The 16,206-nt window shown below is 36.4% G+C and overlaps 1 protein-coding gene across 1 annotated transcript; it reads right to left on the bottom strand.

The window, feature by feature from the left end:
• Positions 1–14,094: 14,094 nt before the first annotated feature.
• On the bottom strand, positions 14,095–15,178 carry LOC131035164 (elicitor-responsive protein 3-like). The gene is made up of 5 exons (XM_059212986.1): positions 15,109–15,178; positions 14,734–14,799; positions 14,522–14,648; positions 14,314–14,431; positions 14,095–14,151 (listed from the first exon to the last, which is right to left on the bottom strand). Exons 1-5 carry the CDS (start codon positions 15,176–15,178, stop codon positions 14,095–14,097), a joined length of 438 nt encoding a protein of 145 aa, XP_059068969.1.
• Between the last annotated feature and the right edge of the window lie 1,028 nt (positions 15,179–16,206).

The following is a 16,206-nucleotide window of genomic DNA, read 5'->3' on the forward strand; positions in this document are numbered from 1 at the left end:
GAGTCTCGATTTGCATTCCACAAATTGAGTTGGAAAGTCGAAGTTCATTCACATTGTAGGGCGAAGGGCCAGAGTTACAATACTACAACACAGGCCTAGGCATTCTTGATTCCTGATTCAGAGAATTGAGAAGGCATAAAGGTGAGTAATCATTTCTTCATACTTGATAATATTAGTTTTAACTTTTAATTCGTAGTGAGAGGTCAAGACTCAAGATGTCATAGTCAGACATGGGTGAGACTCCTCAGGGTGGTGAAGGGATTGAGATGTCACACAAGGGTGAGATTGAGACTCCTCAAGGTGGTGAAGGGATTGAGATGTTAGAAAAGGGTAAGACTCCTCAGGGTGGTGAAACTGAAGGGATTGAGAGGCCATCAAAATGCCCAAAACTTAAACTTAAAGATACTACCATAAAGTCTTTCTTTGGAATTGGCAAACTTTCTAGTCCATCAACTTCTGTAGTTGCAGAAGCCATTCATAGTAGCTTACCACCACCACAAGGTGGGATTGTCATTGAGTTAAAAGCATCAAATGAGGATGGCAATACCGACATGGCAGATGACATTGTAAGGGATACGCATAATGAGGTAATTCACTCAGATGCAAATGCTAGTACTGAAGATGATGTTGGTAGGAAGAAAAGAAAAATGAAAGTAAAACTGGGGCGAGAGTGGGAGATGACAAGGAGTTTTAAGATTGATTGGGTAGAAAAGTACCCATTCATTGAACCAGTCCCAAACAATGAAGAACAACCAATAGAATGCAGATGTAAGATTTGTAGCTAGAAAACAAAAAGAGAGAAGAAGATGCAGCTAAAGCTTGACACCATAGAAAAGCATATTGGTAAGGTTTATGAAAAACAGATCATAGATGGAAAGGAAACACGAGTAGTAAGATGGAAATCAAAGGAAGAATGTCTTCATGTTAAGTATGCCACGGAATATGAAGAGCATAACCACAAAACGATAGTGATTGGTAATAGTGGATTTGGAAATACAATCAAGGCTAGGCTTGAACATGCAATGAAAGATGCAAACCTGGGAAAGACTGTTCAGATGAGTGTTATTTTTCATATTATGTCGAGAGGGCGTCCTATGAAAGATTTCCCAGAATTTAGTAATTTATTATCTTTTTTGAATGTTCCTCACTATCCTATGTCACATTGGTCAATAAATGCTAGATGGGAAATGGAAAACTATCTCGCTAAGGTGGAAAAGAAAAATTTACAAGAGAGTGTAAAAGAGTCAAATTTCATTTCATTATCCATAGATGAAGTTACTGCGATAGATAACACTGCTTGGGTTTGTATGCATGTGTATACTATAAAAGAACACATCCACTGAGCTCATCTACTCTATGTTCGTAAAATGAGGGGCAATTCAATAGCAGAAAATTTATATTTGGAAGTTAAGAAAGCTTTGAATGAAATTTCTGGTATGGATGACTTGACAATTGCTAAGAAGTTGGTGTGTGTTGGAGCTGATGGAGCTGCAGTAATGCAAGGTCAAAGGACCGGTCTTTGCGCAAGATTACAAACTAGTATTGCACCATACATGGTTGGCATTCATTGCATGGCCCATCGAATGAATTTAGCTTATAGAATTGTAAGCAATTTCCCTACAGTGTCAAAAGTTTAAGATCTGGTCCACGAGATCCACTCATACTTCTGCCGAAGTCCTAAACATTTTGCAGAATTTCATATTTTTGCTGAGGGAGTAATAGGAGGAAACAAGCTTCTTAGGGATGTTGAGACCAGATGGATCTCCTTGCATGGACTAGTGGAACAAGTTCTAACAGAATATCAATCCTTCATCAGTCTAATGTATGAGCAACGCCTCACAGTAGACAAAGCTCCTGATCTCTTACATAAGTTAAGTGATATAGAGACTCTGTTAACTTTAGCTAGTCTTCTCCCCATGTTGGATTCAATGAAAAAACTTGTTAAGAAAGCCCAAGATAGAACTATGTATATCAATGAGTATAGCACTCTATGTAAAATGACATGCTTGAGCTTGGATGGTCTATATTCAGATCTAACAGGGCAAAGCCCAAATTGTTTTAGGTGGAAGATAATTACAGATTGAATCATGCTAAAAAAAATTTACATTTAAATACCAAAAATGAGCTATGTGTCTTTGTAAAAGGATTTCAGAGACCAATGCACCAATCTAAGACAGGCAAGCGAGGCAGAGCACTACCAGTTAAAAAGGAAGATTTTGACAGGATTGTTAAATCTATTAGTGATAATTTGAAGTCTATTGCATATGAACTTTCAACTGAGATTCATGAAAGATGCCCTCGAGAAGAAATACTTGAAGCCATGGGTTGTGTATCCTCAATTTTGGCATTCAATTGGAGATAATCCAAATGACGCAAAGATGTATCATAAAAAACTAGAGGAATTGATATTGACATTTTCAAAAAATGCATATCGCAATGGACAGCCAATAGAAGGAATTTTAAATTCAGATCATCTTAGAAAACAATGCAAATAGTTTGCATTGGTTATGAAATAGCAGTTGGTTAACTTGGAGAATCCATTTGAACCTAGATCAATCACAAGGCTTTGGAAAAGGATAGATCAAAGTGAAGCATTGCGTATTGCAAAACCAAAATATTTGAAACTTGTTGATTTATGTCAAACAATGATATTGGGGTCGGTGGAAGATGAGAGAGTTTTTAGTGCATTAGGGCTTTTGAAATCAAAGATTAGAAACAAATTAGACAAGAATTTGCAAACTTGCTTGAGGTTGTTTGTAACCCAGTATAATGTTAGATATTTTCCATATGATAGGGCACTGGCAATCTGGAATTCCATGCGTGAAAGACGAGGGGTGTGCAACAGTTTAAAAGCTGGTGGTGTTACTGCTAGTGCTAGTGCTGAGACAAATGAATATGATGGATTGCAGACTCAGAGTCAGCATGAAGACGAAGACATTTTTGAATACCTGACTCAGAATGAAGATGAACCTGTTAGTACTAGTCAGTTTCCGGATCTTGAGTCCATTTGGGATATAGAAGCCTCAGACAGTCGGATTGAGTCACTGAAGTGAATTAGCAGTCAATTTATAGGTATTTATAATTATACTACAGTTCTTGAGTCATATTACAATTTCAATTTGCAAAATTGCAATACTATAGTTGTCATTGATGATTTTTGATATTGTATTCCTTCAATTTGTGAATCAGAAGTAGAACGGATACTTATTTCATATTTTAAATTGTGAATTTGAATTATTACTAAACAATTGAATTATTAGTATATTGGTATTTGGTTCCACATTATGTTGAACATGAAATGCAACAATTTGTGTCACAAGATCCATAAAATTATTCATACTACATAACCATTACTGCTAGAACCTTTCTATTGTTCTACAGTAAATGCTTAAAATGATGTTCATGGCGAATAGGGTTTTGCGTTTTTTTTTTGTCTTAGTTGGCTAGTAAACCGAAGTTGTCGTGTGTTGAAAATCTGAGTTGTCCTTTATTTATTTGTCCATGTCATCATCAAGTTTGGTCAAACCGGTTGGTCAGACATGTTTAATGTTTCATCTCTAACTCGCAAATAAATTTCATGTTTAACAATTTAAGTGGTGAGTTAGCGAGTGTTGGACCTGTTGGTTTGGTTTTAAATTGCGAGGTTGCTTGTTTTTTGAGCATTAGCATTTTATGTTAGCGAGGTGGAGATTGTTAATGAAATCTCTTTGGTCATGAGTTTGTGACCGGGTGTGATTTTATGTTGTCGCACAGTCGCGAGGTGTTCGTTGTTAAGTCATTTTAATTTGCGATCATGCGATGTAGTTTGTATCGCAGCTTAGTTGGTTTCATCGCTTGCTCGTAGGTTTTGAAGTTGTTTAGCATTTTAAGTTGTGATCTGGCGACAAGTAAGTTTTGGTCTGATTATGTGGTCATCGCATGCTCATCGGTTTGTAAGTCTTAAGTCAAAAAGTGTTGCGAGCATGCGATGGCAGTTAAGTGCCTTGTTGTCGCAAGATCACAAGGGTTTAAGTCAAGTTAAGTTTCGAGTTGCAAGCTTGGGATGAAATAAGTTATTTTGTTAGATTTGCAGTGGTTGCTAGCTCGCAGGTAAAGAAAGAATATTACAAATAATGTTGCGAGGTTGCGACTGAAGGGCTTGTTGAAGATCAATGGCTTTCGCTCACTCGTGAGATTCTTTGAGGATTCGTAAAAGGAGCTTGCGATTAAGAGGATTTGGTAGCATTGTCACTAACTCGTCGACTCCTTTCCTAATTGTTATAACCAGTTGAGTGTGTGCGATTAAAGATGGGGATTAAACACGTGGACTTGTTTGTCGAGTTCTGTAAAAGTTTTGAATGGCAATCGCAATCAAATGCCATAGTAGCTAGTTCATGCAAGTGTGGCAATTAATAAGACTTGAGAGAAGTGATGGCTTGCATGATCTAGCCAAGATTTTGACATTTGTACAATTGCATTAATGATGGCACCCATTCCCAAATACCATTTTATGTTGCGAGGTTGTGACTGGATGTGATTTTATGTTATCGCAAGGTTGCGAGGTGTTCACAGTTAGGTCATTTTAATTTGCAATCATGTGATAGGGTTAAGTCACTTGCTTGCAGGTTTTGAAGTTGTTTAGTTTTGGTCTGATTTTGTGGTCATCGCATGCTCGTGGGTTTGTAAGTCTTAAGTCAAAAAGTGTTGCGAGCATGCGATGGCTGTTAAGTGTCTTCTTATCGCGGGAGCACAAGGGTTTAAGTCAAGTTAAGTTTCTAGTTGCGAGCTTGCGATGAAATAAGTTATTTTGTTAGATCAACGACTGTTGCTCACTCGCGAGATTCTTTGAGGATTCGTAAAAGGGGTTGCGAGCTTGCGATTAAGAGGATTTGGCAGCATTATCGCTAACTCACTAGCACGTGGACTTGTTTGTCGGGTTCCGTAAAAGTTTTGAATGCCAATCGCCAATCAAATATAAGGGCATGAATTCAAATTTCGCTCGAGTACTTCAGTTTGAAGTTTGAATTAATGCCATAGACTGTAGCTACTAGCTAGTTCATGCAAGTGTGGCAATTAATGAGACTTGAGAGCTGAGACTTGAGAGAATTGACGACACCCAAATAGTAAATACCATAAATTGCATGATAGAGCTGAGGTTTTGTATAATTGCATTAACGCATTCTATCTTCGAGGTAATCCAGTGAATTGAGCTTTGCAACAACGTTGGAGAATTCGGAGTGTTGGGTGTGAGAACTCAGAAAATTTCAGAAAATTGGTTAAGTTTTTCTCCTACAGCTAAAATGAGCCAGGCGATGAGTGCTACTAGAGGTTCCAAGCCCAAGCCCAAGCCCAAGGCCACGATAAGTGGAGCAGGAGAACTTGGAGGTTCCAAAGCCAGTGCCATTGAGGAAATGATGGTTAAGAAATACAAAGAGGAATTTGTAAATTTGATGCCAGGGACTTCCGTTGCTTTGAATACAAATCATTTGGCATGGAGAGATTTATTTAGCTAATGCAGAAACCCTACCATGCCTAATATGACTGGTTATGATCTGTTTAAGTATTTCTGGAATAATAGGGTTAAGGGTGTCCCGATGTCAAACCCTTGGGATTTAAATATGGCAAAGTTAATTGTGCTAGATGTGTATGTTGATGTGGATTTGATCAAAGAGTTGGCCAAATTCTATTGCCCAGTATCTAGGGTAATAAGAAGAAAGAACCAGTCTGCCCTAGTTTCAATTAACAGAGCTAGCTTTGTTGAAGCTTTCCAGATTACTGGTTCTGCATGTACAGATATAGATTTAGAGCGGATTGCAGAGGATTATGAAAAATACAAAGGTGTTATCAAGAAGCAAGCAATCCCCAGATACATGCCTAGGGTGGATAGGAAGCCGGTTATAATTCCAGAGAGTATCGAACCACCATTTGACATCACAGCTTTCCACCATTATATGCATTGTACAATCTATGGATTATGCAGAGTGTTGGGTTTTGATGGAGATTCAATAGTGTCAGCTAAATTACTGATGATGGCCATGGACATTCAACACCCAAATGTTAACAAAGATTACGATTATGTGGGTTATGTGGTTGAACACATTCATAATGCTCTAGTTGAAATTCAGAGTGGTGCACCCAGCCCTACATTCAAGCATTATTCATTGCTGATGCATTTAATCTTGTTCTATAATGTTGAGTTCTTGGATAAAGAATTGGAGCTTTTCAAAGAAGAACTCGATGTCTTGATGCCAATACAAAGATGGACTCAAGTTTGGGACAATAGTTCTCCCCATTCTTCTTTCCTTTTCTTTGAAAATTGGATTGTTTTGCCAATTATGGAAATGCTAGGAATAATTAGGGAACGATTGTCAATTGATGTTATGAGAGTTTTGAGACCTTACCAGTTTGTTCCAAACTGGTCTATTTCACATAACTGGGGGGAATTTTATTTTTTTGATAACTTTTCTATGATCAGAGTCTATGGGTGTCCTCAGCCTCCCCATATTTTACCAAAGTTTGTTCCAATTAGGATTGCTTTTATTGTGTTTATTTGGCAATTGACCCTAGTTGAAAAAGAATACCTTGATAAACACAGGAAGGGTTCTTTTCTTCCTAGGCTTTGGGTTGCATTTGATTTTACCATTGGTAGGAGTTGCTTTGATGAAGTAAACAATTTCCTTAAACAGTATAGGTTGGTTAATGCTGTGTCTAGATTCTATGATCCAGAATAATTTATTAAAATTGCAATGCCAAAAATGACACCTTGGGCTGCAATAAAGGACTATGAACCATTGGATGATGAAGATGTGGTTAGAAATTTGCTGAGAAAAGATGAAGTACAAGAAAGGAGAAGAAAATGGAAAAATTTGATGAGAGTTGAAGCAAAATTGAAGGTTGCTAACCCTAGTTTCTCAGGTTTTTGCTCTGATAGCCCGTACCTGGAGAGGATTAACAAAATGTTGAGTTTATATGAAACTCTGATGGAACAAATGCCTCCAATTCCAGATTTCGAAGTGGCTGCTCAGCAGCAAGACCCCCAAGATGTACATTCTTCACATGGCAAGAGGCCACTTAGTGTGTCTGCTCATGCTGATGATGTAGAGAGTGGGGATGAAGTTCAATCTACCCCAGCAGCAAAGAAACAAAAAACCAGTGAGGTCGGTACAATTGTGAGGAGAGACCCTACTAGAGCAATTGTTATAGAATAGGGAGAAACAAACAAAGCCCTTGCTCAAGGCTTTGATGAGCGTGTGATGTTGTCAAATGAATTCATGAAAGATGATTACTTTATTAAGTCAGATGAATTTAAAAGTTTTTTGTCAAGATTGAAACAAAAACAATTAAGACAAAATCTGATCATAGAGGAAGCAAATGAAGAAAAGAAACAGGAGATCATCAAGCAACTGCAGCAATATGATCCTGACAGGGAGCAAATATCTATGGAACAGGCAAGACAATTGATTAAGAGTACTGGTATGATTATGATGCCTGACTGGGATATCTAGTCTACTTTTATTATTGATCAGATTAGGAAGCAAGAGGACCCAATGTTCAAAACTGAATTTGAAATTGGAGATGTAATAAGAGGATCAGGATAATCCTAAGTCAAAGATACTTGCTGCTTAGTATTTGGCCCCTTCTACTCAAAAGCCCCACCTTCTAAATATCCAAGTAGAAAAGAAAGCTAACAGAATGATCTGGAACTTGCAAAACACAACTGACATGGAGATTGCCTCTTTTTTTACTCAAGTTTCTTTCATGAATTTATCAAAAATAGAGGATTTGTCAAGAAGATACACAGAAACATATACCCAATTGATTACATTGAATAAAAAATATGAAGAGACACTGATGAAGAAGGGCGCTCTGGAGGAAGAGTTAGTGGATTTGAAAGAAAAAATTGCAAATGAGCCCCCTCCAATACAGATTACAGAACAAGTACAAGAAATACCAGCTGATGTGATAGCAAAAATGGAGGAATACACAAGGAAAATTGAAAATCTTGAAAAGGAACAAAATGTCAAGGCTATCTGTGTTGTGTCAGGATTTCTGAAACACAGGATTAATGTATTGAAAGGAAAATTGATGGTAGTGCATGATTTGCACATTTCTTTGACAGAGGCAAGTAAAACATCCTCAGAGGTTGTCGCTTTTCTTGGACCTTTGTTCAATGTTTGGTCAGGAAGAAGTAGATTAATGGATAAGCTAGATACTGCAATGATGTATAGTGATGAGTTCCCTCCCAAGATCAGTGACACCAAAGACATGGTGGAGGTAATGAATGCAACTTATGCATTTTTCACAGGGAAGGATGTGCTTATAAATGAAAAATTGCAGACATTTGGGGAAGGTTATAGTAAATTGGTGCCTTCAATTTATGGTAGTAATGGACAGTTGAAATCAGTTTCTGATTGGACCAGCGAATTTGATTTGATTCTGGAGCAAGAAGAAATAATCAAGCATGTAAATGAACAAGTTGATGCTGATTTCCTTAACGGTCTGATTGATTCACTGTTCAAGGTTGAGGTTGACCATGCAAAATTTATTGTCGAGTCCAAGGTAGTTACAGATGCCAGATGGATAGATTCAGTTGCAAAGTTGGAAGAGGTAAAGGCATTCAGTTGGCCAACAGACAAAGAGGTGGATAGGTGGCAAGCCATGCTAAAGCCAAAGAAGAAATCTCAGGTTGAGGTTGCTACCCAAGATTACTCACAGTAATCTTTTTATTTTCAATCGGTAGAGAGGGATGGCTAGTTGGCCACTTTTATTAATGTTGAACTTGAAAACTCTTATATAATTATAAATTTATAATAGCTCAACTGTTTAGGAATTTGATAAGTGCATAGTTGAAAACTTGAATCGCATTGTGAATTTACTTTCTAATATCATTATGAATATAATATCAATATCATTTGTAGTTTGAGATCTTCACATAATTGTCTTTGTGTTGAATTTATGTTTTCACTGTGAATTGAATGGTCAAGGGTTTTTCAGTTTACATATGAATCTGGGTTGTGTATGTAATGGCATTATTCATTATTGAAGTTTATTATTAGGTTGTCTTGAATTGTAAGTTTAAAGTGACTCTAGAGTCTATGCCCTAGGATAAGGCACCTATTTGTTGTCTTGATGTTTTACTAATTATGTTGTATAATGTATTCCTATCTATTGTGGTGTTTAATAGTAATACTTTCATTCTTAATATTCTTGAGTCTTATGATTTTATATGCTATGGATGTTTATGTAATATACGTTGTATAATGTAATATATGTTGTATTCCTATCTATTGTGGCGTTTAATAGTAATACTTTCATTCTTAATACTCTTGAGTCTTATGATTTTATATGCTATGGATGTTTATGTAATATATATGGAGGTGTTCTATAACTGTCTATAATCCACCCACCAATTACAATGAGGTGAATCCTTAATATGTATTATGATTCTAGACTAACAGGAAATTTAAATGAAAAATTACATACACCATAACAATGCAACAAATGAAAAAAGTTAAATCTCATGATTCTGATCATTTGAAAGAGATACAATCATACACAATAAATTTAATAATTTATATATAACTCCTTCAAGAACTTGCACAAAGCTTGACACTAAATGCTTTTCATTTGCTATACAAATGACTATATAGTATACAACTTGCTCCCTTCACCTAGAGTCTAGAATGAAGAATCACTACTGGAACTAGAAAAGGAACCCCAATGACTATACAACTTGCAAAACTGCTTGAGCCATGCCATTATCACCCTGATGCCTTCGGATGGAATGTGAGATGTTACGTTCTATCCAACAGATCGTTTCCAAATAGAGGAGGAAGCCTTCATGCCCAAGAACAGAGAAAATGGAAAGATGAGCTCGAGCCTTCATGCCCACGATCAAGGAAAGTGGAAAGAAGAGCTTTAGGGTAAATGTAATATGTTGGGGAGGGGTTGCAGCTTCCATGTCATCACAAAGATGACTGGCTACCACTCCCCACCCAAACAAATCCTTCTTTCATTCCTCTATGGGCTCCTTCTTCAAACCCCCTACCATCCTGTGGCAGAGTAGAAGCAGAGGATGTGCCATGCATGGCCTTTCTTGATAAGAAAAGGGTTTCACACCCCCTCTGGAAATCCTTCTCACTTTCACAACCCCTCTGACAATAAAAAAACTCACATAGCAGAAAACAAAAAAACACCCATCCAGTATCACAGAGCACACAACAAGTGCAACTCCATGCACGATCCTGCTCAAACATCATTTTCCTTTCTGAGGAAAAAAACCACTCTCAGAAAATGAAAAAGGTTTATTTTCTCTTCTACTAATTAAGTCACCACTCCATTGTATTTATAACATTTTCACACTTCATTTGGTGATGCTCATTCTGCATTCACGTGAAAAATTATCATTTTAGTGGTTTCCAACATGACTGTAGACTCTAGAAGTCATCATCATGCCTATCAAATCCTTAATCCACTGTATCCTACTAAGGCTCATCTATTGTGAACGATTTTGTTCTGATTTTATTCCTCCTTGATTAGACAAATTCTGCTTCAAAATCCCTGACAACAAGCAACCTGAGCTCTTATTTCTCAAAGAAATCTGTGATCTCCCATCTCTAACTTAGAAGCTATCAAATCCTTTTATGCCTCTGAAACCGTCATCCTCGCTTGTCTAATCAACCTTGACTCAAGAGAAACCTTCAAACTAGTCCCTTAGGAACAAGTCAGCATCCAATCCTTATGGTTATCACTAGCTCGTGAGGTAAAATGTCTGAAGACGTGATCAAGCCGCGAGCTAGCGACCAGATCGTTTGTGGTTAAGTTTTATGGTTATCGCTAGCTCACAAGGTAAAATGTCTGACGACGTGATCAAGCTGCGAGCTGGCGACAAGTTGGTTTGGGATTACATCGTGAGGTCTCAGGCTTTTTGGGTGTTAGCGTTTTATGTTACCGAGCTTAGCAAATAAAACAATATAGATTGTTAGTGAAATTGCTTTGGTCACAAGGTCTCAAGTTGGTTTGATGTAATAAATTATAGCCACGAGAGTTAGCGAGTAACTCATTTCATACAGTTGTCGCTAGCTCTCATTTTTGTTTAATGTTAGCATTTTTAGGTCACGAGCTAGTGACTAGACAGTTTGTGGTTAGGTTTAATGGTTATCGCCAGCTCATGAAGTTAAATGTCTGAAGACTTGATCAAGCCGCGAGCTTGCGAGTGAATTGCTAGTGGTTAAGAGATAAACAGTTTTATGTTGGCGAGTACGCGACAAGGGTTAAAGTTACCACTATCTCCAAGTCGCTATGGTGACGAGGACTTAACATTTTGTGGTCGAGAATTGGCGAGTGGCAGTTCAGTTTCCCTCTGTCGCTAGATCTCGAGGTTACAAAGGCTTAGCATTTTCAGCTTGCGAGTTGGAGATAGAGAGAGTCATAAGGGCTTGTCGCTAGGTCGCGAGATGCCCTAATAGGCAGTCTTCCAAGCAGAGAGATGACGACTGCATGCCACGTGTTTTAATGACTTAAAGTTAATATCTTGAAATCGCCAATATTATTATTTTTATGGTTTGAAATAGCTTGAAATCGCCAATATTTTTATTTTTATGGTTTGAAAATAGGTTGAAATTGCCAATATTTTTTTTTAATGGTTTGAAAATAGGTTGAAATCGCCAATGCAAATATTTTTTTGGTTTTAAAAACATTACAATTCTCCCATGCAAATATTTTTGGGGTTTTAAAAACATTACAATTCGCTAATGGAGATTATTTTTTTCTCCGTAAACCGCAAAAGTTCGCCTATAAAATTAAAATTTTCCTCGAGAATTATACAACTTTCGCCAGGTTTTTACACCTTGTCCAAGGGGGGGGTTTCTTAAAGTTTTCCCTAGTGACACTAGCAATCATGTGTCTCCATAGTAGAATATGGCTTTAGAGACAAAGGATGAAAAATGTTCAAGAACCCTATGAATCTATAGTGAAAGATTCTCTGAAAGAAGTACTTGCAAAATAATGACCCTGATAGAATCCAAATAGTCACCACTCACCAATCCTCCTATGGGAACTCACATTTAGAGTTTTATGATGAAGTGAAAATATATAATAACTTAACATTTGACTTGGATCATAAATGGATAGATTTTGGGATGATTCCTAGAAGGGTTTTCTCCTATTGGCTGATTTTCTGGGCCTTGGATGGATGCAAATAAATCATGTGATGTGGAGGGATAAAGCCCATAACTATCTTGTTACATAATAAGATGAGAATGAGTTTGGAAAGATTTTTATGTTGCATTGATCTTGAAAACAAATAAGATGAAACTAGAGGAGGAGCTTATGAAATTTAAAAAATACTTATTTCCTTTAAAAGAGATGACATCATATAATATGAGGATAAATATGAATATTACTAAGTAGAATTAGGTTTCTTTATCCAAAATGGGTCTTTTCAATTTCCCACTAGTTGATGGATCTTTGTTGGGGGATATGTGTTGCCAAAGGTTGGTGCCTTGTCTTGGTTGGCACTATATAAAATAAAAAGTAATATTAATAGGAGAAATGTTTCATTCAATTCGTATCCTCACTTCATCTAGATGTCCACTTGCCAAAAAATGCTAGAATAGGTTGTCTAGGTGTTTGGGTTGGGCAAGGTATTTCCAAAAGATATATTAAAAAAATATATGGCTAACCATAGCTCCATATTAGCTCAATGTCGGAAGGCTTGTGGACTTAAAGGCTCTCTATGATTGATAATAATGGAAATAAAACAATACTTGCTTCTTCGAGAAATTTTCCTTTGTCGAAGTGTTGACAATAAACAATAAAATTGGAATATGAGAAATACTCAATGCAAGGGAATTAAACAAGAGAGGAGGTGTTTCAACCTATGAGATTACATGGTGAGAAAGGTTTGTGCACTTTTAAGATACTCTACTATCTCAAACTCTACTCCAGGTGACTCATTAAGCTATATCAATGTAGTCATTTCACATAGCAACATCGATGCCACATCTAAGATACACCTTTCACCATGTTTAATAATTAATTAAAAATAAAAACTTATTGTATTCTAATTTTAAATTAATTAATACATTGCCAATGATGTATCTTGGTTGTTGCATAGACAATGGCCTTTGAAAGAGGCACAAATTGTAAATTGGAGAAATAAATCGATATGATTTTCCCTTTAACTTACATATGAGAATATCTTAGACGCCTTGATAAGGACATTAATAGATGCTATCCATATGAAATTGAGTGGCAATCTAGTGGCTAAGAACATAACAAACCATTAGAAAGGTTACATCACACAACACTCGTGAAGTTTTTGAAAGGCTAGAGATGAATAACAATTAGAATCTGAAGAATGGTACAAAAATGTTTGTCAAAGGGATTCACATCTATATTCAAGGAAAATTCTGCATATTCGGCCAAACATTCTATCTCCTTTGTAGAAGGGGTGAATGGAAGTACTAAGGCATTGTCTCTTGCTTTAGTTCATTATAAACTGAACTAAATAAGATGTTTTCCCTCTCCCCATGAAGGTAATGTACTTTTTTATTTTGATTTTAATGAAAGGGAGCTATTGTTTTTTATAAGGATAAACATGTTTTACAAGGACCTAAAACCTAAAGTTTTACAACAGCCGGCCAAACCGACAAGAAACAACAGCCAAACCGACAAGAAACAACAGCCAAACCGACAAGAAAAAACAGCAAAACATGGGAGCTATCGTTATGATAGCATCTTGGTGATGTATAAAATAAACAAATTTCTTGCTGATTTTTAATGTCAATATTATTTCAAGAAAAAATTTCACCTTATCGTACACCACAAAAATTCATTCAGATTATGTATAAAATTCCTTACAATTTTTATTTTTTTATTTTCTTAGACAAAATTTTAATCACAAATAAGAGTTAAATGTCCAAATACATCACATAGTAATAAAAAATATATATCAATTTTTATGGTGTACCTCCATCTCTAATATTATTAATGACACTTCACGTCAAATACCTACTCTCAAACTAGACATTCACGCCAAAAGCATATAATAAAAAAACTAGCTTTCAATGATGTATAAGTTTCCAATCTGGATTATTCAATAGCTCCAGTCAGTCATAGAGATCCTTCTTTCCAGCCTCCTTCGACCTCCTCTTCTTCATAACACTCTTCCTGCAACACATGAACCAATAATGCCATTCAGTTGATTTGGGTTTCCTGTTATTACAGAAGTATCAGTGTCTTTTGTTTCAGAACTCACAATAACATCCACTGTCAAGAAACCATTAACAGAGTTGCTTCTAGAAACCATTTCTAAGGAATATGGTGACTTGCCTTGGGAGTGAAGGTGAGACCCACTTTGATCTGCCCACAGTAAGTCTGGTCCATGAGAACTACGTTATAAGGTGTAGGGGGTATGCTTCCTTCCATCAACACTCCCCCCAGTGGAATTCTATGAAAGCACAAGGGTTTACTAGATTGTCTTTCAAAAACCATCAAATTACAAGAAAACTGTGCAAATTGGCCGAGGTTTCTCACTTACTGTGCTTCTCCAACGAAATCATCGGCGCTAAATGTATCCTTGTCCATTATTGTTATAGTCAAATCAGAAGCCCCTTCTGACAGCTTAAAAGTAAACTTTTCATTCCATTCTGGATTGCTACCTTCTTCTGCAACATATTGACCATATTAACCCTTCAATAAATTAAGATGACTTGTTCTCAAAAAAAAATCGAGATATAAGGATATACTAACTGGATGCAACTATGCTTTTGTGCTTCTGGTTTTGGCATTTCAGGAGGACGTAAGGGTTCATCTTGACTGCAGATCAAAGAAAATAAAAGATCGAGATCAGTATCAAACCCATAAGTTTTGGCTCACTAGCTAAAACCTAAGAGATCTAATAAAATTCTGAACATAGAAGTTAAAAGTGATGACGAAAAGAGGGTTCATCTCATAGTATGATGATTAAATGGTATTCTGGACTATCTTGCTCGTAATTTAGATTGTTGTACAGTCATATTAAGAATGAAATCCCTGATTGTACCCTCACCTGATCTGAATCAGGATAAAAAATTTCAAATTCACCAATCAAACAATAATGATAGGGAGATGGATGAATGAATTTACACAGAAAGTCAGTATTGTGAAGGCCTTTGGCGTTGACAAGGAGCACCTCCAGAGTTCCCAACGTCGCCATCTCTTCTCTCTCGCTATAACTTGCCCGCCCAGAAAACAACAGAGGTAATAACGTTATTGGACAATGGGCAGACTCCTTCCACAAACATAAATAATGGAAAGAGACGCCTTTGGCTTTGTCTGTATACATTGTGTGACGTTCATTTGGCAGGTTGTTCTATTATTTTAGCTATTTTCCTCGAGTTGCCCTAATTTTGCCTACTTTCCTTCGTAGATTTTCATGTGCAGACTCTTTTAATTGACTTAGAAAATGTGTTTTTTTGTTGTAATTCTTTCCGTAGGTACTTATGGGGAAGGCTGCTAGTAGTCAAGGTTAGAACTCTAGCCAGTATTCGTGACTTGTCAAAGGATTTACCAATTCCCATATAAAACCCAAGAGATATATTCGGTGAGACAACCTCTATTAGATGAATCTCAAGTAATGGCTTTTTTTTAATATGGTTTTGGATTTAAAATGGTGAGAAAGCCGCCCTCATTGGAGGGAGGCTAAAATATAAGTAAATTTTGCTCCATTTAAAAGTTCAAGCACGATGACTTAGATCTCTAATATTTAAGTCTTAAGAAATGAATTTATATTCAACTAAAATTGTCCTCATAGTATTTTTTTTCTCTCTTTCTATATATATTTAAATGCTTCACACTCTTATACATTCACATTACAATCAACTTGTTTAACAACTATACTCATAATTAACTTAATGCATAGGTTGTTTATTGAGGTTTAGTTTCTTTTATTTTCTAAGATTAGTTTATAGTTACAAGATCTTTTTTGTGGTCAAATATTTGTCCCATTTCAATTTAAAGCAATTAAATTCAGAATTGACTAACTTCTCACCATTACTCTTCTAGCCTAGGGTTAACTAAATACAAATTTGCATGATGTACTATCATGTTATTGTACCTAAAGACATTCAATAATTTATTTTGACCATTCGGTACTATAAAGGGGAACCATTTCACTTTACACTTCAATTAGTGTTCTACAAGGAACTTATCTCTGTACAAACATTCTAGAAGAATTTGTAAGAT

The sequence above is a fragment of the Cryptomeria japonica genome, chromosome 2 (genome assembly GCF_030272615.1).
Source record: "Cryptomeria japonica chromosome 2, Sugi_1.0, whole genome shotgun sequence".
Classification (NCBI taxonomy): Eukaryota; Viridiplantae; Streptophyta; class Pinopsida; order Cupressales; family Cupressaceae; genus Cryptomeria; species Cryptomeria japonica.